General features: G+C 38.9%; 2 protein-coding genes across 3 annotated transcripts; one reads left to right on the top strand and one right to left on the bottom strand.

Annotated features, from left to right (window-relative positions):
* Positions 1-21922, bottom strand: fhip1b (FHF complex subunit HOOK interacting protein 1B). Of its 2 annotated transcripts, none has more exons than XM_056754850.1 (13): positions 21769-21922; positions 10440-10966; positions 9748-9886; positions 9402-9664; positions 8430-8660; positions 7052-7297; positions 6740-6907; positions 6517-6596; positions 5497-5666; positions 4071-5393; positions 3731-3909; positions 3049-3211; positions 1-2909 (listed from the first exon to the last, which is right to left on the bottom strand). In XM_056754850.1, exons 2-13 carry the CDS (start codon positions 10566-10568, stop codon positions 2599-2601), a joined length of 3402 nt encoding a protein of 1133 aa, XP_056610828.1. In that variant the 5' UTR covers positions 10569-10966; positions 21769-21922; the 3' UTR covers positions 1-2598. The 2 variants fall into 2 exon arrangements, with proteins under 2 accessions (XP_056610828.1, XP_056610829.1); XM_056754851.1 differs by having other exon boundaries at positions 2773-2909; positions 3045-3211.
* A 1100-nt stretch (positions 21923-23022) lies between these two features.
* cnga4 (cyclic nucleotide gated channel subunit alpha 4) lies at positions 23023-26549 on the top strand. The gene is made up of 6 exons (XM_056755237.1): positions 23023-23117; positions 23330-23436; positions 23581-24250; positions 24714-24873; positions 25407-25572; positions 25961-26549. Exons 1-6 carry the CDS (start codon positions 23074-23076, stop codon positions 26512-26514), a joined length of 1701 nt encoding a protein of 566 aa, XP_056611215.1. The 5' UTR covers positions 23023-23073; the 3' UTR covers positions 26515-26549.
* Positions 26550-26895: the final 346 nt, after the last annotated feature.

Genomic DNA, 26895 nt, shown 5'->3' on the forward strand with positions numbered 1-26895 from the left:
TATTGCCAGGTAAAACGTTTATAAATGAATAAAAACATTCCCTTTAGTGTTTGATTTTATTTGAATATTTAACCATTGATTCAAATCTTCATTCAGTTCCATGTTGCTTTCCATTTTAAGTATATAAAAATATTTTTGCTAACATTCATCATTTTGCATGAGTTTTCCATAGTCCAGAAAATTGTTGAAGGGACAAGCAAAGTATTAAGGTAGCTCTGAAGATAGTAAATTTAGTTTGTGTTTGTTCCCAAGACTTTAACCATCTTAGTTTAACCGAATAAACAGAAACCAGTTTGCATAGATAACAAGTTGGAGAAATCTTTCAAAGTTCCATTCAAACAGAGAAGGTGAAGAAAGATAAAACAAATGACAGGAAATCAACCAAAATTCTTCAATGTACACCAATGCATCAAGCAAATACTTTTATAACAAGCATACACAATCAATGAACTTCTGATTTCTTTAAATCAAATACTTGCGCAATAAAAGAAAAACCTGCACCACATCAGGTAATTATGAACCTCATTTAAAACAATAGGCATTTTTGTGCATTTGTATCCTATGACAGACACAAAAAAATGTGTATAAAAATTTCTACTTCAGAAATTGTAACGGAAAATAGTTACCACAGTTGAGAAAACTAAACACTAAAAATATGTACCGTTTAATCATTCAACCTTTTGCTCTTTGTCATTCCTGTTCCTTCATTTCTCTCCCACAAGTACACAGAATATAAAAGAGTGCGTTCATAACATCTCACAGGGATGCCAAATTAAGTATTTTCAAGACGTTATCCTAAAAGATGGAATTTACATGCCAAACATGCAAAAAACCTGGGTATCAAATAACAAAAGCAGAGAACCAGCACACAAATGTCCTGCAAAACCTACATAAAGGACAGAAATGGATGGGTGAAGAGAATAAAAAGGATGGATTGATAATTTAACAGCCAAAAAACATTGGACTCTCTTGTGAAATTTTACCTGCTTTTTCATCTAAACACTAAATTAATCTTACTTTAAAACAAACTTAATTAAGAATCAACCGAATTTACACAACTTAAGCAGCATGAATATTGCTGTAAACCAATGAAAAGCAATTGAGGTAATGTGTATATGGCTTGTATGTGATAAAACAACTCCTGGATGGATGAAGACCTGTCTAAAGGTCTACCAAGGGCAAAACAAAACTGTAAAGAACTAACAAATGCACATGCATATACTTAACCTCCATTCATTAAAGTGACAAAAGTGTTTTGGCAACAGTAAAAGAAAGATCTAAACAAATTTAACACATTGCCTTTTCTCATAATCTCATACTCCATACCATTTGAAAAATTAAAGGGATACTTCACCCAAAAATGAACATTATGTCATCATTTACTCACCTTCGAGATGTTCCAAATCTGTATACATTTCTTTGTTCTGATGAACACAAAGATATTTGGAAGAATGCTTATAACAAGACAAATGTTGCCCACCATTGAATACTACGATGGAAAAAATATGACGGTAGTCAAAAGTGCCCCAGAACTTTTTGCTATGTGCTACATTCTTCCAAATGTCTTCTTTTGAGTTCAACAGAACAATGAACATACCAGTCAAACATTTAGGCATTAGCACCCAGTCAGAAGCCAGGAGAAGATCACCTGATCAAAGAATTAACATCCATTATAAGTGGAGATTTTTGTGGGCAGGCAACTAAACGCAGTGCCTTTCCTAAAATGAAAGAGTATCACTTATGCGATACTGGGTGAGTGTACCATTACCATTCCCTACCACACCAGAAAATAAGCTGCTTAGGACAACAGAAATGCAAACTTTCGGCTAAAAACATTTAAAACTAAAATTCTAGGTGAAATGTGTTAGGTAGGAATCCCTTTGAACCGTTCCTTTCTGTCTTATTGACTCCACTATATAGTAGCTATTGGGGATGTGCATTACAGATTGAAAGACATTACTGGGCAATTTGTTATGGGCATCTATACTTGCATTGAATTTTAAGAGGTATTCAAAAAAAGAGGTAAATTCTGATGAGATGCATGAGAACTTATTGCCCAAATGAGTAATTGGTAAACAGTGTCTGTTAATCCATCCTTTAAAAATGCCAGAGAAATATTTGTTTTGATGTGATCCGAAAAATCCATTTTCTATAAAAGACTTAAGTTGTAAATTGAACTTCCACACTCATAAAAGTTTAAAACAACTGTGTGTTGTGAGTCTACTTCAGCTATTATCTATTCTTTGAAATGACACAGCAAAACTCCTCTACCTTTAAGGATGCAATCTTTCTGAGTGTAAAAAATCATTATACACATACAGTAGATATTCTATATAGACTATATACACAATTTATATGCACAATTTCCTAAAGCTTAATGGATAAATGGTCCTGTACAATTTTTAAAAATTACATTATGAACATGAGTGTATTAACAAGAGATGGCCTTCACCCTTATGAACTTGAGTGGAATTTGTCCATTAGAAATCCTTTAAAAACAAAAAAACGATATTTGTTTGGAAAGTCACAAGTATACATCTACAGCTCAGTGCCTGGAACAGTGGATAAAACAGGTATGGAGGATCTTTTGGCTTGATTTTATTCCTCAGTGCTGTGACTCGGTGGGAAGGGTAGGGCTACTGCATGTTCCTGTGCGAGAGCTGCCAGCTCCTTGAGGAACTCTGAGAAAATGACAGCGCAGTAGACTGCGTTTTTCACCCTCAGTGCCTCGGCCTGCTTCTCAAGACTCAAGGCTCCACCAGATGTGCCACCACGGAACAGAGCGCTGTGCAGAGACTGCCCTCCATCTCTCACGTGGGCCAGAGCCAACTGAGCAGCATTCCTAGCTCTCGTTGGACTGTTGGTGTGCCTCAGGATAAGATCACCCAGAGATGGTTTGCGGCTTTTAACTGAGACAAAAAAGAAAGAGGTTAAGATGCTGTCGCCTCCACATCATTTAAGTAAACGTATACAAATATAAATTACGCCTCAAAACATATCTTGCATTTCACTGATAGATTTCCCAGTTAGTTTCCCTCATTCACCTACTTAATGAGTCTGATCGACGAAGGTTGGGCACTGCCATGGGTGAATCCGTCCAGTCTAACTTTCCCCTCGCAACCAGAAAACGTCGAGCCTTTCTCAACATGGCAGGGAAGTCTTCGTGTGTTGCTGCAAAAGCCTCAATGCGATTTTTTACTGACCCAAGAACCTGTGGATGGTAAAGCAATGGAAGAATACCAGGACTGCTTTGATTGACAGATCAGTAGAGACTGATACAGAATCATTTCAGGATCAAATGAAGATTTATTTTACATTAGTGCTAGGGATGTAACGATTCACAATGCGAGTCATTATACTAATGATCTCACAATACGATTAATTTGTACAAAGTAACTGAGTTTCTGATAAAAGTATATAAAATAAAAGTTTATCAAATAACAAAAATTACCAAAAATCGAATAAAACAATAAATATAAAAGAGTGTCTCTAATATAACTAAGACTGTGCTTCTCTTATCAGCATATCCACCTTTTCCAAGTTTGCGGTCAACACAGCGGCCCCTGCTGTTCAAAACATGTATTGTGATTCATATAACATCTCAACCGACTTGAATCCTAACATTTTATATTCGTTTTTTTAAACCGGCTTGCAGTGAACTGTTACATCCCTAGTTAATAACATGAGGTTAAAATTGTGCTAAAAGAATTTAAAAAAATCTTAGCATTACCTGTATGAGTGATTTTACACTGGGCTGAAACACCATGTTAGTGTTAAGGAGGAAAGAACGAAGAAGAGGCTGAGGGTAACAGGCCAGTTGGAACACAACACTTGTTAGCAAAATATTCACATACAGGGAGTTCTGCATCATACTCTCCAGTTTACTAAACAGGATCATTATAAATGGACCTGCACAGAGAGAAACACAAAACCAGGTTAGATTTCATTGAACCTACTTATTAACATTTATCTTTGTTTCCACTATAAAAACAAAGTTCAGCATCATTTTTATCTTTGGGTCAGCTATTCCTTCAAGTACACAAATCTTTGGTCATCTTTACAATGAGTACCTGTGTACGGTTGGGCAAGAGGTTGTCCGAGGGGTCTTGCTGGGCTAAATACCCCAAGGGTAGAGCTGTCAGGCTTGGTTTCATCGGACCGCTGCACGGTCTCCACTGGAAGACAATCTTCATCTGTCAGGTTGTGAGCAGGAGCAGCAGTGTGGGAGTCTCGAGTGGATTCCTCCGAGCTGCATGAAAGAACCCTCCGCTCTCGTACGCGTTCCTCCAACTCCCTCAGCTCCTGGTGGAAGGCCTCAATGCTGATGCCCTGGCAGATCGAATCACCAGACAATGGCTCCGATGGTGCCCGCTCGAGCATCTCCTCGATCAGACGCTCAACGGACTCTGGCCCACCCAACTCTCTCGAACAAGGAACGGGAGATGATCTCTGGTCCTCACTTTGCAGATGCTCCTGGGTAGAGGATGGCAGCGTTGTTTGCAATTGCCGATGAGAGTTTAATTGCACCTGAGATGATTTTAGATGAGATCCTACATGGACATCACTGCACCCTCCCTCCTCAGGAAGACTGGAGACCACTGTGCTCATGCCCTGCGATCCGTTCTGCTCCGACTCCACCACTATGCTATTTACATCAGAGTCTCTCTTCAATTTCTTTACCGCCATTCTGTCATCCCCATCTACAGTGTCTGCCAACTGCACTTGCCCTGTCCCATTATGGAGTGCTGAATGTGGAGCCGAATGCGAGTGTTGGGATGCCGTGTCCGTGTCACCCATGACCTCTGTGGAGGCTGATGGGAAAGATGACGACTGTAAGGGTATAGAGCTGGGGAGGAGGCTGCGTTTCTTGTTGCGGGGCGTAAGGCTTATGCAGTTCTTGTTGATGGTAACGTCCCACTCTCCACTATCTCGGTCAGAGCTGCTCCATTCATCACGTGTTGCAGCAACCAAAGCCGCCCTATGCTGGGCAGGGTCAGCAAGGGAGAAATGCTCTGGTACCATACTGATGGAGGGGTTGGATGTAAGAGGGGGAGGTGGTTGAGGAGCAGAGTTCGGAGAAGGATTTTCTCCATCATAGGGTGCCGACCAGTCTCGACAGGCCCAGGAGCAGAGCTCAATACCCCTCCGAGCATCTCGCAAATACTCTAGGTAGCTGGATTCCAATTCCGTAGCATCTGCGAGTTGGTGGATGGGGCTATCAGGGGAGAGAGGGGAAGAAACAGTACCACGAGGGGAAGAGGGGGTGTTCTCCATGCCAGTTGAAGATGGGTTGGCCGGGCCTCCTGAGCTTTGCTGTCGAATGAAGAGAGCAAGGCGGGAAGGAGTGCTGGGTCTGGGCTGAGCTGGTGATTCTGAAGTGGGGCTACCCAACACTACATTTAAAAGGAGAGCGAAAATAAGATTTGATGCCATGGTCAACAGATATTTTAAGCGTGCCCACTACGGAAAAGCACACCTATTGTTTCTTGCGCTTACCCTTTCCCCAAAAGGCAGGTTCATCATCCCGCTCACTAGAGGGCGCTGCAGTGACTCTGCAGCATTCTGGTATGAGGGAAAGGAACTTGTCAGCTGATTTGCCATAGAGGTCAGTTTCTCTGACCGCCCTTCTTTGACTCAGCATTACATGGGTACATGGCAACAAATACCTGAAAGCACAAATATGGACAATTTACAGCATAACAGATGTATGAATATTTTATTAAAACATAATAGGTTATTTAGAGCCTTAAAATTAACATAAAATCATAAAAATATGTGACTGTCTCTGTGTTATAAACCGTGATCTGAGCAATTCGTAATTTCTCCACAATGTGCCATGCAATATGGGACAAAATAATTTGTTCACAAACATTTCCCTTACAAATACTTTTATGCATTTGACAGACACTTTTGTCCAAAGTGACTTACATTGCATTGTATTATACATTTGTTTATGACTATGTGCAATCCCCTGGGATCGAAACCATGACCATGGCATTGCTAGTCTCATGCTCAAACCACTGTCTGTCTAGCAATGTTTGTTTATACCTTAACGTTTGTCTTCTCACAAGTTCTGTTGCGTTTCATTAATTTATTGAGTTGGCTCATGCATTTTCGGTTAAACGGATTAAAAAGATGTCAAGTGATTTCAGGTAAGGGAGCTTAATGAGCCCTGACTACTTAACAAGGGAGCTGATTGAGAAACACCCTACATGTCTAAATGGTACTTCTGCGGCCTATATTCGAAGCTTCTGCACAAGAGCGCCCTCTGGCTTTTGGATGTGGCAGCATTTAACCATAATTCATTGAGAAACTGAGCACAATAATTGCACGATTAATCGTCCCAGCCCTAATGTGTCAATATCAAAATCAATCATAAATTCATTTTGCAAACACTGTTCGGACAAAATCACAAATCTTTAGACTAGAAGCTATAATGCCTATCTTTGTGATCTCACTGTTAAGGGACGATGTAGACTTGTGAAATGACTCACACACCCAAGGCACACAAAATACCTGAGAACAAGCTGGAGCATGAGGTCTTCACAGTTGAGGCTGAGCAGTGTCTTGAACAAACTGAGAGAAACCATGCACAGCTACAGGGAGAAAACACAACAACTTCAGAAACCACTGCCCATCACTCCACATAAAACAATCCCCAGTTTCCAATACCTAGCTAACAGCAAAGACTTATTTCCACCCACACATGCACCTCAGCTATAGCTTGTGCCAGACTGACCCTTGAATTGCTGCTGATACGCGTGAGTAGTGTGTCAAGGATGGTGTCGTTGTCATGGCGATGCAACAAAATGAAGCGCAGGAAGGTCTTGAGGAGGGATGTTTCTGTGATACTGCGAAGAAATAAGTCCAGATATGCCGTGCTTGCTATCATCTCATCCACCGACGACTGACGAAGAAGCCAAGAGAGAAAGTTAGAGAAAGTGTGAGACAGTAGAGGGCAAAGGAGAAAAAAATACAAAAGGCAAAAATGTGGCCATAAAGTCAAAATGGGATGCTTGGTGAATGAATAAGAAAACCCATTGTGATTCACCTTGTGCAGAGCGGGGCCCATAACTGGAACCAGGAAGCCGTTGTGGAGGTAGTCGAGGAGTTGGCAGCGCACAATAGGGTGTGCCACCTGTACGACAGCATTGCAAAATTCAAGACTGTTCATAAACAGCACCAGTGAAGACACACCAATCCAGTCCTCTCTCCGCAAGGCGTGCCAGTCATCGCCCCGTACCTCGATCTTCCTTGGCAAGGATGAATACAGTGCACTGAGCCCTGTTGCCAACACCTGGAAAAGAGTAATGCAAGTTGACAATTTTGATTTTAAAGCACACTAAACAAAACTGCCGTAAACAGAAGCAAAGGAACAAACAGTGATCAAACAAATAATTCTACTTCAGACACCTCTGTCTGTTCAAATGTGTTGTAAAACTTCATTCGTGTTAGGGCTAGTTTTTATATCTGAAGCCTTGCCATGTATTCCATAGCAACAATAGACACAATCAAAAAAATGTCAGACCTATGCATCTCTGACATAAAAATAGCTGTATGTGACACATCAAGGGAAGAAAACTGAGAGTGAAGGAGATATGAAGACAGGGGTCTGCAGTAGCATGGAGACTAGATGACTCCTCCAAGTTGTATGTGTTAAGTGGGTCAGATGTAAGCTCATATATTATGCTTAAGAGGAGAGGGAGGAACTAAAGTCCCTTTGAAGTAACAGTTCACACAAAAATGAAATGTTGGTGACTAATCAAAAACGGTACCCATTGACTTGGATTGGTTTTTCCATCTATACAATAGTTCTGAATTGGAAGGTATCACCATTGTTTTTACATATTCTTTTGTGTTCTGCAAAAGAAAGTAAATCATACAGGTTTGTAATGACAAGAGACCGAGTAAATAATGACACGATTTTTGTTTTTTGGGTGAACTATCACTTTAAGGCAGTAACTCCTATGCAGGCCATAGACATAAAAAAAAATTAGGCTTGACCAGCTAAATCACATTTTAGATTAAAGAAACTGTTGATACCTCTATCAAAAAGGCGATTGTCTCTTAACTAAAAAAAGAGATGTCCACTTCTACGTCCACAAAATTAAACAAATTTTGTTGACTTTTTAAGCCATTGTAGGCTAAATGCACCCATGGCATCCCACCACAAGGATTTCATATCTCTACCGAAACCGCACTAAGACACACATATGAAATGAACAAGTGACATTCAAATTCAAAAGAGCAAATCAAATCTGAATAGAAAGAAAGTGAAGGATGTTTCTCTAATTTATCAGCTCTGGCAAAAACCTACACAGAGCTTTAATCATCTTATAAGAGACAAGCACAATTTCAACAGCAAGTGAAGAAGCTGTTAATCAGGCAGGCCCCCCAAACACACAGAAAACACACACACTCGTGCTTACTGGGCAGAAGTAGGAGTTCTCAGCGATGTAGCGTGCAACAGCATGGTTGCTGGCAGAGGTTGCCATGACGAGGAGCAGAGCGTCACGGGCCTGCTGTCCCAGAGCGCCATCTCGATGGATAAATGGCACCAACAGGGAGAAGATCAGCAGGTTAGTGGGACCCTGCTGTACTGCCTCACACTTAAATAACAACTCCAAAACTGCAGTCTGCTTCGCCATGGACACACATACCTGATTCAAACACAGATAACATCCAGCATTATAAGCTTTATATAGCCAAACAATGTAAATTATATAACATAAAGGAATATATCATATACATGCAAATATTATTAAAGCAGTTCTGATTTTTCTATTTTAAAGGGGTCATATGGCGTGAATACGTGTTTTTCTGTATCTTTGGTGTGTCATAAGTGCCCATGCATGTATTCGACATGTAAAATTGCAAAAAATAAAGTGTCGGAATAAAAGAGGGATTCTATCTAAAAGCAAATGCTCACGCAGACCTGTTTGAAAAGTCTTGTGTGATCACACCCCCCCACAAATCTATGTCAGTTCGTGATGTGATTTGACTAAGTTAATGTACGATCATAATCTTTAATTAAAATCTGAAAATGCACTTCTGCCCTGAAATGACTATCCATCTGAAATGACGTTAATAAGACGGCTTGGTCAGAGCATCCGTTAACTCCTCCCCTTCAACATTCAGTCTGCTGCCAGTTTCATTTCAAAATCAATGCAACAGCCTTGTTTACACATCCAATCAATTCGCAGTGAAAAACGCAAGCCATGCCCACTAACTTTCTCATTTGAAATTCCTTTTCACTCAGAAACGTGTCAGGATACGCAAGTAAAACGATCGCAACCTCCGGTTGACAATCTTTTTTTATTTAATGGCACATTTTATAAGCCGATTGTTAGTGAAATTTTCTCACAACTGACAGTTAATAGTTCAGTCTATAGTTCAAACACCTGATTTAGCAGCAACACAAGACTGGATTCAAGGGCAGGTGGGCAGCCCAGTTGGGGGTCCACGCATGCCCCGAGCAAGCTGAGCAGAGGTTGCAGCACTGCAATATGTTGGAGCAGGGGTTGATGGGACTGCCCCATCAGCATCTCAAACAGTTTCAGTAGCTCTAACTGACTGTTTGGATCTAGACCGCGGCACACATGCCACTGTACCAGCTCATCCAGTATGTTCTCTGCTATCACCATCTTCAGAATGGGACCCATTGCTGTAAAAGATTTGTAATTCAATGTCAAACAAACAGTATAGCATGAAAAGGTAGAAATGATGAGTTCGCAGGAGTGTTTTAACCTGGTGAATCAATGTCTCCCTCTGGTGGTCTCTCTTCGGCTAGCAGACACAGCATCTGATCTGTGTGATTGCAAACTGCTGTGAGATCATCAGCGCCACCACCGACAGACGACTCCCTCTTTTTCAACACCCCGGACAACTAACAGGGAGAGAGAGAAGAGATCATTTAAATTCGTGGTGATAGTAAAACCACTGAGGAATAGGTGTATAAGTGAGAGCAGACATAAAATGTGTGTATAAATGTTATATTTACAGTAGGGGTGGGCGGTATGACCAAAAATCTGTTTCACGGAATTAATAGTTTTATTTCACGCCAACAATCTCCTATTTTAATTCTATATCTTTTTTCTTAGATTGATTAAATTATTACAGTTCATTTAAATGCTCACCAAAGTTAAAATGAAGGCAAATTATGAAAATGTACTAAAGATATCATATTAAGTTCTGATAATCAGATGTATTATTTATTTAATTTATATTCTGGCTATATCATATGTATACAGTAGTATTCTGCAGTAACAGAATATGCCGTCATTCTGCCCAGCCCTAACTTACACATTAAAAAGTTTCCAACATGCACTAAGCACAAAAACATTTCCGTTTTTATCTCACTTTTTGCATTCACATACTGTTTAGATGCTGGTATAAACCAGCAGCAAGAACATTCATTCTCATGTAGTATTTCGTCTCACCTGTCTCCAGTGGTTCTCAAACACCATAAGACAAGTTTCAGGGTCGGCAGTACATGGGCTGGATGGGGCTGTTTGTCGGCTGGCCCTAGTGCCTGGACCCCTCGGATTTAAACGACTTAGCCAACTCATCGTATCTCACAGGCAGATAAAAATTGAATTAGGAGGTCAACAGGGAAAAGAAGGCAAGAAAGGGAGGAGATCAGAAAAGGTCGCAGAAACAGGGATAAGGGAGCTAAAGAGAGAGGGGAAGGGAGATGAAGAGAGGGGAAGGGGGGACGAGAAGAAGGGAAAGAGGGGAGGGGAAAGGGGGATGTCACAAAAGGAGTCCAAATGCAAGAAATGAAGAGTCAATTTCTCCGGATAGCAGAAATGAATGATATAAAAGCATAGAAAGGATGGAATCCTGCTGATGTCCTCAGCAACAGTCACTGCACACCGGTGATAAGTGTGTGAGCATGTGAGGCTTGTCTGCACTCCCTGTCATCTGCTCTGCAATCGGCACGATAGTCCATACCGACCACACAGACCTGTGGGGAAAGAGGAAGATATGAATCAGAGGTAGGGGTGGGCGATCTAGAAAAAAAATTCAAATCACGATTTTTTCCAGATAGATCACGATTCACGATTTTATCGCGGTTCTTCTTCAAGTTGGTTTTAAGACTATTTTGCAAATTAAAGGGGCTTCAATACAGCCAAACTAAGTCCCCATATAAAAATATACTCTTTACCATTTATATTATGAATAATATTTTAATCAAGTTAATATTTAATGCAAGTGCAAGACCATAAATCAGCTGTTAACAAAAAACTTTACATTTTGAATTTTGTTTTTCATCTTGTTGTGGCACTCGGAGTAAAGCTGTGGAATGGGCGTGGAGGATAAATATTTTTGTCTGGGTATTTCGTAACGTGGATCTACGACTTTGAGCAGTTTTTTAAAGCCCTCATTTTCCACAGTCTTTATGGGAATCATGTCTTTGGCCATGTAAAATGCGACCGCGTCAGTGACATCTTTCCAGCGCTTGTTCAATCTGTCATACGGATACGTGGTTTTTTTTCTCAAATGGTTCTTTCGCTAAATTCGTTGTTTAAGCCTTTTAGTTTCCGTCTGCTTGGTTGTACCTGATTTACTCGCGTGGGATCCCTTTATAATTTGACTGTCGGCATACTCTTTCAGTCCCTTTATTTTGAGGTGGTTAAAAAGGTTCGTTGTGTTGCCTTACGACGCTCGAATCTTATCATTGCCACATTTGCAAATAACTGTTGTTTGGGCCGTGTCAGTTGGGGAAAACCCAAACCATTTCATTATTACTGATGGAGAACTTTTTTTAGGGACCAAGTCCTCCGTTTTTCCCTCCATCTTCACTGACCGCGTCACTTAATCTTACTGAATTCACAAGCAATGTATACGAGCTTGTTTACATGGCGCAATCTATCGCAAGTATGTTGACGAATTCTATAGAACAGCACTATATAGGACGATTTAACGATTTTCCCGAAAAAGTGGATCGTGCAGTCATTTTAGTCGTTCGCGATCTAATATCGTCATATCACACACCCCTAATCAGAGGTGTGAGAAATTCACACCTACAGGTAAAACAGTCAGTCTAAAGGTGTGTTTCTGTGGGAGCAAGAGGACAACACAATGGGTAAAATATCCTTCATTAGGATAGTAAACTGTCTTCAAATCATTTATTTTATTGGTGTAATACAACTTGTTTTTTCCACATTTTTTTAAAAGAATGTTTCACATTTTGTAAAAATGTGCTGTGATGCAGTTATAGTCCCAAAAGATTGACATGTCAACAGTATTTTCAGCATTCAATACATTATTGAAGATATTTGACATATCCTACATGTGAAACACCTAATACCACGTACGTTCAAATTCAATATCCACATTTAATGCACATGAAAAAATACTTGTCGAATCCATCTGACATCATTAGCATTAACTTTTATTAGTCCCTTATTGGACAATTCTCCCGGAAAAGCACACGGCACTGCCACATGGCAGCAAGGGGAGCAGGAGAAGGAGCATGCGAAGTGTGTTACGCCCTCTTTAAAACGTTATCGGTGATGCTGATGCATTAGTTTTTTGCTTATAATATAAATAATTTTTATAACTAATATGATTAAAAGTTTAGTGATAGATTATAGATTCAGTGCACAAAAAACGAAATCTCCAATCAATAGTTGGTCTTATAAACTATAGCACTCATCATATTACAGCTACAAGCCATTATGACATTTAAAATATGAGCTTCCTGTATTCTAACAAGTTGTCTTATAGGGCACCTGCGTTAGACAACATCCATCACACAGCTTCCTGTCATGCAGACCTACAACTCTTCCTGTGGTCATAATGCAACTGCACTTCCTGTTTTCTTATCAAAAGTAAAAAGTAATAGGTCTAATTTATTCTGAGAAAAAATGGGTCACAAAATGAAAATTGCATCTTTATGCATCACAAAAAACTGAAAATGAATTGAACCTCTCCACATGCAGAGGATTCCAAGTACTCCACCCTGCCATTCATAATGAATTTCCAGGACTCTGTCATAACGTAAGCCTTCCTAACCCTCAAAAACACACTCATTTCAAGACAGACCTTACACAATTCCAATGACAATGTTAAACACCCTCTCTTTCGGTGGAAGCACCACTTTCCAAGGAAAGAACAATGAGCACAAACACACATACTCTCTTAAAACTGATAGCTTCAGACTGCTGGGTACACAAACTTGTCAATTTGACCCATATTTGGGTTGGCAACTGTATCCCAACAGCGCTAGAATGTGCATGCAGACTTTAAAGAGAGCATTCACGTCAAGTATAACAAGTTCATAAGGTTCCCTAAGTTCCCCCTGTTTGCGGTGCTCTTTACAGAATTGTGTGTGAAAAACAACGAAAGAGTGTCAAATGTGAATTTGCTTCGGGTGAGTAACGCATTCTTTCATAATTTGGACAGTTTAGTCAGCGTGTAACCGGCCATAACAAGTGAGAGCAGTAACCGGCGACAGGGCACTCTGAACATTTCTGGGACATATAATTAACTTAAAATTATAAACGTATGTGATTAAAAAAGGTTAAACTTAGTTTCAAATAAGCTTTTGGTCTTTTGCTTGACGACATTTAAAAGCTTATGCATTGGCCTTCGTGGAACTATTTTTTTTGGAGGAGCGAGAGCTGGCAAGAAGACCAGGGTTGGATTCGTGACGCCAGAGGGTAATTCCCTTAAAATCAAATTAGTATGTGTTAATCTTAAAATTATATGTTTAAATAACTGTGGGTGCATATCATAAATTGTTTGTTATAAGTGGTGTTACTTATATGGTAAAGTGGGGATTGCCAACCTGACTTCTCTGTCAGAATCATACTTACCCACTCAGTAAGTTTCCAGTTTTCGTGTAGTTGTACATTTAACATATCGAACGTTATTTTTTTGATTATATTACTTAACAGAGTTAAGTTACTAGACTTTAATCAAGTAAACCTGGTTTGAAGTAGGTGGCAATGCCTAAGCTTAGACACATTAACGTAACTTATTCATGAATGCTGTTTTTCATATCCCATCTATATAATCAGATACACTTTATTACCCATCATTTTTGTGAAGTGTTTTGATGCAGATCAGTATTGTTGCATTGTAAATCTTGTAAAAGTCACTTTAAGTCATTATTTGGCTTTCAGATCAAAGAAAATATTTAATTAATTCAAGCCTTAATCAAATACGGGAAAAAACAAAAGCTTAAACCTGGGTTCTGTGTGTCAAGAACCATTAAGGATAATTTTAATGATAAAGGTTAACTTCCACGCATCGATCTTACAGGTTTTTACATTATTAATACATTGTTATTCATTTTCATATCAACATGGCTAAATACCTGCGATCAAGACACGATTGAATTTCCCTCTTTTAATGCTTGAAGACAACCAGTACTACAGACTGTGAAGTATGGACTTCCTGGAGATGAAACACAAGCGATAATAAATCTGTAAGCTATGCAATGGACTTATGCAATTTATTTTACTTGAACATTAACTGAATTAAGTTAACATTGTTCAGAGGTGCTTGAAGTGTAAAATCATTTTAAATATGTTTGTTTACCAGCAATTGATTTATTATTTGTACTGTGACCATGTCTCCCAGGAAATTTTGAATTTATGCAGGTTTTTATATATATAATATTAACTGACTTAAAATTTTGCGTTGTAAAAAAGTTAGAGACTAGAGTTTATACTACAGTGAGTTCACTTATTATTCTTACTGTCCATTGAACTGAACTGACTATTTTCTCTAAGGAAATATAATATAATTTATTATATTATATTTTGAACTACCAAGATTTAAAATTATTTACACATATATACATATACATATATATACACATACATATACATTTACATATATATACATATATATATACAACCTGACCATGCCTTTACATTGGTAAAAGTCTTGTGTGTTGTGCACACCTTAAAGCATGCTGAACCAGCAGGTTAAAAACAAATTCTTTTATAGACTTTTCTCTGTTTTGGTGTGGTTTCACACACAATAATAATTTATTATATAATATAATAATAAAATATATAATTTTTTTTAAAGGACCAAGGTGTCATTTTAAACCCATTATTGGGATAAAGTTAACCCAGAAGTATGTCCATATTAAACAAAATTTTGGGTCAAAACGTGGGTTTGTTCATTTTTTGACTTAACCCAAATTGGGTTGTTTTTAACCCAGAATTTTTTAGAGTGTAGACGCATGCACTCAAGGGGATACAAAGGCTTCTTGGTACTGTCTATTGGATATTATGAATTATAGGCAAAATCGACTACAGCCCATATTTCTGAGCAAGCCAAACAATATGTAATCATGGGCACACAGTTTCTAGCCAACAAACAGACAGTAAGAAATGTCAGTTAAATGGACAATCACATAGGTTTGGAACAACATGAGGATGCGTAAATTAGGTTTGTGCAGATAGATAATGCCAGCGCTGGCAAATTTTTTAGCGTGTAGCTTTTTAGCCTCACTTTATAACTCTTTTGGAGAATATAGCATCAGAATAACTGTGGAGCTTGCACTGTATAAAGGGGATGCTGTTTACCCAGACCCGCCTGACTTTATACCTGTATAAAGACGACGTCTGCCCAGCCTGCGTTGTATAAAGCCTTACTTTATAATGCCACAGGGCCCATCCCTAGCATACTTGACAGAATTGTCATATACTGTATTTGTATAATTAGTTGAGTATCGATCAAGGTTCACACTTCCCAAGCTGAGCACAAATTTTTGTCACTGCCTCTTTTCATTATTGCTTGTCTTACTCGCTCACTGGTTGTGTCCGTACTAAATAACACAGCATGGCTACTACAATTACTTACACTGAATGTCAAAAATAGTCTATATTTAATATGCATTGGATGCATTATATAAACAAACCAAATATATTCACTAAACGGCTAATCAAACAATGTTGTAAGCACAGATGTATTTATATTATGTCACAGACACCAGCATAATGATGTACAATTCATAAACACAAAATAATGTCTATAACATATCAATGGAGCAAGGTCGTTGGCTAGTGTCACAATTAACTGTTCAGATATCAAACCTAGAGCCTATAATCACATGAGTCGTTACACCAAAGCAAACACATGATCATAGTTGATTGACAATAACCACTCGTTTGCTCCACAAAAATCAAAAAACTATGGACTGCAAGAAAAATGCACTTAATAGTAATATGAAAACTGCTATACTGTCTGCGAACTAGAGGTCGACCGATATGCGTTTTTCAGGCCGATACCGATACCGATTATTTCCATGTGAATTAGACCGATAGCTGATATTTTGAACCGATATATATATATATGGTGTAAAAACCTAAATTTAAATAGAAATTAAGAACACAGGCTCTGAAACATTTGAAAGATATTTAATTCTGACTGAGAAATCTTAATCATAGCACTTATATTGATAATAAAAAAGAAAGGGAGCACCCAGCAGAATTCTGTGAACATTTTGTAAACCACAAGCAACACAGTAAAAAACAAGGAACAAATGAAAAAATGAATTGAAAGGAATACATTTTATTTACTGAAAAAAATATGTTCTGATGACTTAAAAATTGCATACAATACTAGAACTATTCAATAAATCATTTTGCTCATCATTGGATTAACTAGCACAATTTAAATTTATATAATAAGTGTAAATAATTTAATTGCCTTCATAGCTTTATTGTGTATGTTGTTGAAAAGACCGCAAATGTTTTCATGAAGCTATAACATTAAAAGCATATTTTAGACACACTTAGATAGTACATTAGCCTATTCCTTGAGTGTATCGTCGGTGTGTAAATGTGTATAAATAAGTTGCGAAAAATAACACGATATAACATTTGTCGCGAGCAGCTTGAGATTGCGGAGTGTGTGTGTGCATGTGCACGCGTGCATGAGAGTGCTCTGACTGAAGACCGACGATTCAAGTTCTTTATACTTTAAAATGGCTTGTATTTTTGAAATGGCGTAACCTAAAATGACGTGCAAATCGCCAGCTCGATCAATTACAAGAAACGCGTGCAGTGTGCTGCCGCTTGCAGAGCAAAATCATTGTTATACTATGGATGTGATTTATATCTACATGATAATAATGCGTAAATCCTGCGGAACCTGCAGGAAACACGCAAAGCTGCTCCGAAATTCAGGCACTAATTAAATTGAAGTGTTTTGCATCTTCAGTGTAGTGGATCGAGATTTATTTCAACATCTGATGCTGCCTTACCTACCTCAGAGAGCATGAACCCGAAGCAGATCCAGTTAGTAAGTGCTTTCGGTGTAAGAGTGAAAAACACTTTCTGTTCTGCAGCCTCCCGCGTTGAATGGCCGGACTCGTGACTTAGTCCCAACAAATCAGAGGGGCAGTGGGCGGGCATTACTCTACGCAACAAACTAGAGTGACGTGTTTTGACTGCTCTCACTAAATCCTTGGCTGCATCAGAGCCAAATAGCGCATTTCAAAATTAAATGACTTTATCTGCAAATCGGCTTCGAAAATGATCGATATCGATTATCGGCTAAATCTTTGATATCGACGCCGATAATCGGCCAGTTCGATAATCGGTCGACCACTACTGCAAACATTTCATGATAATGCAAAAGTGGAGAGATTCATGAAAGGAACTAAACTCCAGAGATTATCTTGACTGTTCAGAGAGTCAGTCAGCACTGGCTGATTACTGACTGCATAAAGCAAGCCCCAGGGAGAACAGTCAGCTCCTTGTGTTACACTGTGATTTCTTTATCGACCATGCAACCACAAACACCATAGATGCACAGTACTAGCTTATCAAGATTTAGATCTATGCTATTTTAAAACACAAACCAACCAAGTTGTGACCAGCAGAGATTTCCTTCTATGAAGACACTGTCTTAAAGCAAATGAAGAGCCAGGGCATTATGTTAAAATCATTGTTAAAACTGATGTACTACTGACTGATGTATAAACTGACTTACCCAGAAGACACAAATGAGATCCTTACGTTTATGCATCATGTGCATAAACATAAGCTATGCGAACAGTTTGGGCAGGTTGGACTCAAACCAGTAAACCAGACATGCAAACTATATGCAATTCACTCACACCTTAGCTACAAATGTAATCAACATCCCGAAAGATCTGACTCATTAACTAAAATAAATGCTAATAAATCCCATGATTAATAAATAAATATCTTCTTAATAAAAATGACTAGTACTGTTATTAATAAATAAATAAATATATAACCTGATACTTCATATACAGACTAAAACACGATTAGCAAGCCATTTTAGAGGGCGATCACATAGAACGCGCCTTTCATGTTCGAAAACGCGAGCCGCGCCGAGTTGCTCTTTTGGTTGACTCTTTGAAAAGAGCAGCGTGCAGCATTTTTTTATGTTGCTAGGTAACCACTGAAACAGACGTCTTGTAAGTCAAGGATTAAAGCGCGAGCGCTCTAGTTCCTGCTAACTCTTAACTAAAAAATGGTACAAGCAGAGGGCACTTGCTCTGACCTTGATTGGTTAACCTGTGACCGCCAACACAAGTTTCTCCTCCATTGCAGTCTCTGGACATTTCAAGCAACTGTAAAGTTCCATCACCACATCCGAAGGTACGCCTCTCATTTCATTCGATTGGACAATACAATAGGGGCGCTTGTCTGCTCAGACTTTTTCAACTTCAGGCGCTTAGTGCGCTCCACCAAAAATGGGAGGCGCAGAAGGCAGCAAAAAGCCGAGAAGCCAGTGCTCCCTGTCAACTGAAAACAATTCAAAACAGGAGTGTTTAACAGCAAACAGCGTTCTGTCTGATCGACCCCTTTTCGTGTCTAAAATTGTGCAGAAAATGCAAGCCTTGCCGCTTTCTCTAGTTAAAAAGTTGAAGTATTTTAATCTTGATGTGTCGCCGACACGCCTAGAAAATGTCAGGAAAAACTGCCTATTTGCGCAAGCCTGCCGCATGTCTACATTTAAAATAAGACCAACTCCCTGCTGACAACTTACTTTGAATATTGACCCACAATAAAAAGTGTGTGAGTGTATGACAGAGAGAGAGAAAGGAAAATGATCTCTCTTTCTTTTGCTCTTACTGTCAAAATTAATCATTACCCAGACACACCTATGTCCAAGCAACTTGTATGCATAATCTCAAAACAGGGTGAAAACTAAGGAGATACATTTAAAAAATGTATAGATGCATTATATGATCTCAATAAATTTTAACAAGTGTAATTGCTAGAACTGCCTCCATCCTAACTTTTGATGATGACATAATATATTTGGTTAAATGGTGGCAGGTTAAGCCTGAAAATATAAGTGGAACCTGAGTTCCAGTGGCAGTACTTTTCAACAAAAACAAGTTATCAATATAATTATATTGCATTGACCGAAATTCATACATATATTTCAATATCAATTTTGGCCACATCGTCCAGCCCTATATTGAGCGATATATAGTATCTAAATATTAACATAACATTTTCCGAGACCGAAACAAAAGACAAAAGGTGGACAACTGCTTTTTTTTGAAAACATTTATGCAGATAATAAGAATACCATTAGTTCACTTTTTTCCCTGAAAATCACGTACCAAGTTTCTTTAACTTTTAAACTTTTCTGTAGGGCTGCACGATTAATCGCAATTCCAGTTCAAACCGTGATTAAATCGAAATGGCTATCGCGATTGTGAAATCGCAAAGGCTGCAATTATGTTTTAGGGGCACCTTTATCAGGAAGAACGGCTCTGTGATCTGTGGGAAATGCTGCTCCATGTGAAACCACCCCGCGTTTGATTCGCTTAAAACATGCATTTAAAAAAGCAACACCCGTCAAACATCATCCATATACTTTATTATCATGAAAATACCAGAGGAGGCTTGAAAAACAGTGATAGAAAGATGCCAGATGCAGATAGGAAGACGGCATTTCCTGGTTATAGGCACGGTACTTCTTCCAAGGAGCATTTGAGTTTCTGTGCGACAGCGCCCTCTAGCTTTTCGGATGCAGCTTCATTTAATAGTATTTCACTGACAACCTGTGCATAAAACATTGCAGCCTAGATCCAAATCGTGTGCGGTTTCTTTTCAATTTATTTCCTACTTTTCTGGTATGTTTATTTAATAAAATAATTATAGATGTTCTTCCAGAGCAACCCAGAAAAGTGTTCTTAATAGCCACGTGTCTAACTGGTGTCAAGAGAGAAAGCATTTAGACAGCAATAGGCTTTAAAAATGTTGCTTTGTTTCTATAATTTACACATTTATAAATATCTACACACAGTACCTACATTAACAATGTTTTGCTAATAACAGTAAGTGAATGGTCATGACAAAAAGACAGTACTGTATTGGATTTTAACTGTGAGCAGAGTGCAGCTGAAGTGGTTTAACCAGAAAAATTGATACATCATTTATCGGCTATAATTTATTGGCCTAAATTTTATTATCAGTATGTATATATATATATATATATATATATATATATATATATATATATTAAGGATGCACAATAAATTATCAGCGATATCGGCCTACAAATTGTCTTTTGTAGTGTTCGCTGATAATTTATTGTGCATTCCCAATATATATATATACTGTATCTATAGACCACTCACACTTAACATAAAACAGAGGATCACAATGATGAAAATTGCATTTCACAAACCCTTTCTAAAAACTTACGTTTCGATTAATCATATATCGGAAATACCCATTGTTGACAGAGTCATACAGAAGACGCGGACCGCTAGCTTTGTGGTCCAATGGTGCATGACGGATCTGTAATGCATAGGTGTTGCTCTACGCACCGCAAATGCCCTGCACATGGAGCATGCTTGAATTGGGCATTAGCCCTGTCTCATAATTATGGCAATGGAGAAAAAGTGAATCATATGAAAATGACTAACGTTATGGCAATCCTTCTTGACAATGTTTAACACTAAAGATAGAGACTTACCACAGAGAGCATGGGGGCAACGGGGTCAGAAAGAGATCATTACTGTTAAATAGGTTTGTTTCCCAAACTTATGAATCACAGAACTGCTTCCCCAAACCTGCACTTGTATGTGGTCAGTCAAAGATATAACAATATATTACACTGTTTGTACTGAAATAGGGCACGATGACCCCAAAGCTCCGACCTTAATGTCCCAGAACCTCTTAAAACAAGCAAAAACATTATTTTACTTCACTAAAACAATTTCTATAATACTGTAAACAACACAATTTTGCTGATAAAAATAATAAAAACAGGTTTTACCACAACACTTTTCACAAAAAATGCAAATGCCTGAGTCACGCATTATGCCACTTAGTAAACAACACAATTACACAATAATTGTACCGTCTCATACAACGAAGCGGCCCAACAAATATCCAAGCAGCTGCCGATCACAACAACGCATTTATGTCAATGCAGCTTTCACGACTCGTTCCTTTTCACTCTCATGTCACACTTCACATTCCCAAGCAACGTTATGCCGTTTTAAAAACACACTGGGCACTGATCGGTTAGCTCAAAGAGAGACAACCGTTACTCTTCACATCCATGTGTAACTTCTTTTGTGTAGGAGAATATGAAATAAAGTCAAATTACTGACGTGGATTATAAATAAAACGGGGATTTGATTAACTGGCAGGTATTTTCCTCGTATCACCGTTAGCCGCACTGTGAGCTCGAGACGGCTCAGATTTGCTGTCCGTTGAGCTTGAGAGACACGCGAAAAACAAACGGTGACGCCACAACGCGTAGAGATTCGACCGATGAAAACAAAGTACTTACACTTGCGCGGGCGAGAGTTGTTTTCCGTTTTGTCCTCCACCGAAACGTGTCTGTCCTTAAACTGTGACTCTCAGATTTGTCAACCTCACCCTTCGTCCCGCAGCCATCTTTCTCCTCCGATTCCACAGACACACCCACGCGCACGGGACGCTGAAACGTCACGAGCGAGGGTGGCGGCCATGGTAAATCTGCTGTGCTGTTCTGCTCTGAGCGCCACCGCTGGCGAACAGACGAATGAGCGCTTTCGTTTTTTGGCTTGTTCACCCTTGTATTAAAACAATACCCCAACTACACGGTTCTACTGCATGGGCTTTCGGGTGCCAACCTAATCTCTGGTCCAATTAGAGCTCAGGCTTCGTGTTCGACTTCTCCAGAATCGACATTTAGCTTCGAGTTATCTTATTTTTCTTCAATTTTAATGGCGGATTACAAATTGTTGTTGCATAGCACCACCTAGAGTAAGCTTCTGTTTCCTTGCCCAATAGCAACTTTATTTAGATAAAGATATGCCTGAGAGGTTTTTGCTTTTAATTTGACAAAACTATTAACTTTAAAATTCTTACTACAAGTAAATTTCATAAACGTTTAATGGTATATGGCTGATCCTTTTGGAAGTGAAACTAACCTTTTAGTCAATATTACAGTATCTTTTCAGTTTAAAGCATTCTGATTGGTTAATAAAGTGAGACAGGAGGAAAATATTTACCTGTGAGTTCCTTAGAGAAATGTTGCCATAACAACAGCATCACATAGCACCTTTGTTGTATGGGTGGGGTTGCTTCTTGTTATGATAAGAGAGATATGAGGTCAAACAATGGTTGTGTAGTCTTATGAAGTTTGGACAGCAATTGGCACCCACGAAAACAGCGACACAGACTGTGTAATAGTGTTCGAAATGTCTGAAATATTAAATCATTACTAAAAACTAAATTAGTTTTCACTCGTTTTCACGTGTTAAGTAAATATCGAATATGAACACAAATCGCTGGGTAAGATTTTTTGCGTGGCAACGCATGAACAAAAATGGTAAAGAGGGAGAGAATAAAGGACAAGAACCAACCGAGAAGAAGAAAGAGGAGATTACAAAAATAAAGTAAGTTTTAAAAAGATTTTTTTTAGTTTAACTAAAAAAAATTACTAGGCTATATTCAGACAAAGTTACAATTATTTGGCTATTTAAAGGGTTGGGGGTAAATCTTCCAATGAAATTGTAAAAAAAATGTCCAATGCTATATTTAATCCCTTAGATGGAAGGAATGGGTAGTTGACCCATCTGAAGAGTTCTACTACACTTGGTTGCAAATTATGATTCTTCCTATCTGCTACAACTGGGTCATCATAATATGCAGGTGGGAAAACGTGAAACTGTGATAGTTGCAATCATTTTAATGTGTGATTTGTTTTACATTGAAATACTAAACAGTCGTACACAAATAGAACGAAATGGTCTGACAATGAAATCTATGTTTTTTTGCTGCCAAATTAGCACCTCTATAAACATAGATTAGACAGCATACTTTACACATGCACGTATTTCAAAAATGCCTTTATATTTTTAAAGGACTTGTTTCTATGACATTGAGAGGACATATTTGGCAGTATGGCTAACCTTGGACTATTTCTGTGACTTTGTCTATGTATTTGACACAGTTATTGGGTTTCGCACAGGTAAGGTGCACCTTATTTTACCTTCTTTCACAACACCTTGGAGTACAACTTTGTTAATAAGAACGTGCCAAAGTACGATATTCTATAGTAATGTATTCACTCATCTCACTATGAACTGAAGTTTCAATCTTCTACCATCCACAGGTTTTCTTGAGCAGGGCATCCTGGTGAAAGACTTGTCGCGTTTGAAGATGCGATACCTGCGCTCTTCTCGCTTCAAGTGGGACATCGCCTCCTTGTTGCCCACCGATTTGCTGTACCTGCGGCTGGGTATTCACACGCCTTTTGTCCGGATCAATCGCTTTCTACGCACAGGCCGTTTAAACGAGGCACTGGACCGCATGGAAACACGCACATCCTACCCTAATACTTTCCGTGTCGCCAAACTGATGTTGTATATTTTCGTGCTCATCCACTGGAACGCATGCGTCTACTTCTCTCTCTCCAATTATATAGGGTTCGGAGCGGATCCCTGGGTCTATCCCAACATGTCCGACCCCGACTTCGCTTCCACAAGACGCCAGTATTTTTATTGCTTCTGGTTTTCGACTCTCATTCTCACCACGGTTGGAGACACACCGCCCCCGGAGCGCGAGGAAGAGTATCTGTTCCTGATCGCAGACATGTTGATCGCAGTGCTGGTGTTTGCATCAGTCGTGGGGAGCATGGGGGACGTGATATCAAGCCTGCGTGATCGTGACAACGCGTTCTTTCCAAATCACGAGCTGGTGAAAGGTTACCTGCGCAGCCGTCGCATTAGCAAAGAACTGCAGAAGCGTGTCAGTGACTGGTATCAACATCTGCACATTAACAAGTGCGCATTTTCACTTGATTAATCGGTGGCCTTTGACTCTTAATTTCATTTATATAATTATTTCATATGCAATGAGTTTTTTTACATAAATAACTTCTGGCAGTAGCCAGTTTTCCTTAAAGTTGGTTGTCTTAACTCTTGAAAAGGTCTGCAATAGAAAAATATTTTTTGTCTAAGGTTCTTATAAGAAAGATTAATTTCTTACTTTTTAGTAGTCTATAGAACATAAAGGTTATGTTAAAGGTACTCGAACCATACAGCCAAAAATGTTTCGTCTATGGCAATTTATATCTAAATTACTTTTTTTGTTTAATTTATATATAAATATAAATTTATTTGGTGGACTGGGGTCGTTTTCATGACAAAAGTTTGAGAACCACTGCTTTATATCAAGTTGTCTCTCTCATTCATTAACGTATTTTGATGCTCATTTCCAACTAAGTCAATGTCTTCCCTTTACCAGAAAGATTACACGGGAGAATGAGATTCTTCAGCACCTCCCGATCACACTTCAGACAGCGACTGCCGTGAGCGTCCATTTGCCTATTCTGTCCAAAGTCACCATCTTTCAGAACTGTGAGAACAGCCTGTTGGAACAGCTGGTGCTCAAACTCAGGCCACAGGTTAGAAACCAGGTGGCACACCTGGAAAGATAATGGCTGACATTATGGCCACTTAAAGTGATACTTCGCCCCAAAATTCTCTGTCATCATTTACTCACCTTCGAGTTGTTCTAAATGTATACATTTCTTTGTTCTGATGAACACAGAGAAAGATATTTGGAATAATGCTTAAAACCAAACATATCTCAACACCCAATGACTAGGAGGAAAAAATTCCTTTATCATTTTTTTTGTTCTGTTGAACACAAAATAAGACATTTTGAAGAGTGTGGTACAGCAAACAGTTCGGGGGGACTTGTGACTACCATTGTTATTTTTCCTACTATGGTAGTCAATGGGTGTTGAGATATGTTTGGTTATAAGCATTACTCCAAATGTTTTTAAAGGATGACAGAATTTTCATTTTTGGGTGAAGTATCCCTTTAAGCTCTCCCAGATATGTTGTACTTTATCTCAGCATTTTATTGATTATTGTTATCAAAAGTGTGTACTTCATGAGTTACCCATACTCAAATATCTGCTGCCTTGTATAGGTGTATAGCCCAGGAGAGTATGTGTGCAGGAAGGGTGATGTGGGTCATGAGATGTACATTATTAATGAGGGCAAGCTTGCAGTGGTGGCAGACGATGGAATCACTCAGTTTGCTGTCCTGGGGGATGGAAACTTCTTTGGAGAAATCAGTATCCTGAATATCAAAGGTATGCAATGCAACAGATTGCAAGAATCCACACTTCCACCAACATGGTGTTGAATTATACTTATTTAGTATATAGTATATATTTACTAATTTATATAAGTATTTAAGTACTGAAATACTATCACAGCAAAAAGACGACGTTTTAAGGGTTCAGAATTAAGTAGCACATCTCATCCTCAAGTCATGTTTGTAGAAACACATACTTGTTATGCAGACTGTCTTTAAAACTGAAAGAATTCAGTTTAATTCCTACTTTTCTGCCTTATAAAGTATAAAAATACTATTAAAGTTTTCACAAGCTAAAATATACAATAATCATATTCACACTTTCTCACACTCTCCGTTTGTCTTTAAAACTCAAATTAATTTCAGTCTTCATTAATACACAGGTAACAAATCAGGCAACAGACGCACAGCCAACATTCGCAGCATTGGTCACTCAGATCTGTTCAGCCTGTCCAAAGAGGACCTGACTGAAACACTTCTGGAGTACCCTGCTGCCAAGCGCCTGCTGGAAGAGAAGGGTCGCCAAATCCTAACGAAGATGGGCATGCTGGAAGAGACGGAAGAGGAAGAGGTAGAGCAGGAGAAAACAGAAGACAAAGTGAAACGGTTAGAAGGCAGCCTGGAGACCCTGCAGACCAAACTGGCTCGCCTGATTGCTGAACTGGAGTCCAGCGCCTGTAAAATGATGCATCGAGTGGACCAACTGGAGGTGCAGACGGAAGGATGGGAAGGCATTGTGGCGGAAGGGGCACAGGGAGATATTGAATACCAGCTGAAGGTGAAGGAAAGGGAAATTGGGGATGGGGATGGGGAAGGAGAAGGAGAAGGAGAAAAGGAAGACGAAGAAGAACCACTGGTGGAAGGGGAGAGAGGAGAGTGTGATGGAGGAGAGGAGAGCCTTGGAGAAAAGGTGAAGAAAGTAGGAACAGATAAATGACAGGGAAAAAGAAGACAAGAAAGGAGTAATAAAGACAGAAATACATTAGGGTAAGAAAAATAATGAAAAATAATAAACATATACAACACTTACCTCAATGTACCATAACGTGCATCTAAGAAAATCTAACATGCAAACGAAAGACAGTCTGTACTGTTGTGTCATTATGTATATTAAAAATATATATTGATTAGTGAAAGCTAAGTTTTTTTAAGTTGCATTAATAACCTTTCTGTCGCAGCTATACATATTTAAACTGTAAACTAATAATAAAACACAATTATCATGACAGCATCAAAACATTTAATAGCATTGGCCTGTTCCAGCTGTACAACCGCTTTTATCCAGACGCTAGGTGGCAGCACGCACTCCACTTTTACA

This window comes from Triplophysa dalaica, chromosome 8 (genome assembly GCF_015846415.1).
Source record: "Triplophysa dalaica isolate WHDGS20190420 chromosome 8, ASM1584641v1, whole genome shotgun sequence".
In the NCBI taxonomy this organism is placed as follows: domain Eukaryota; kingdom Metazoa; phylum Chordata; class Actinopteri; order Cypriniformes; family Nemacheilidae; genus Triplophysa; species Triplophysa dalaica.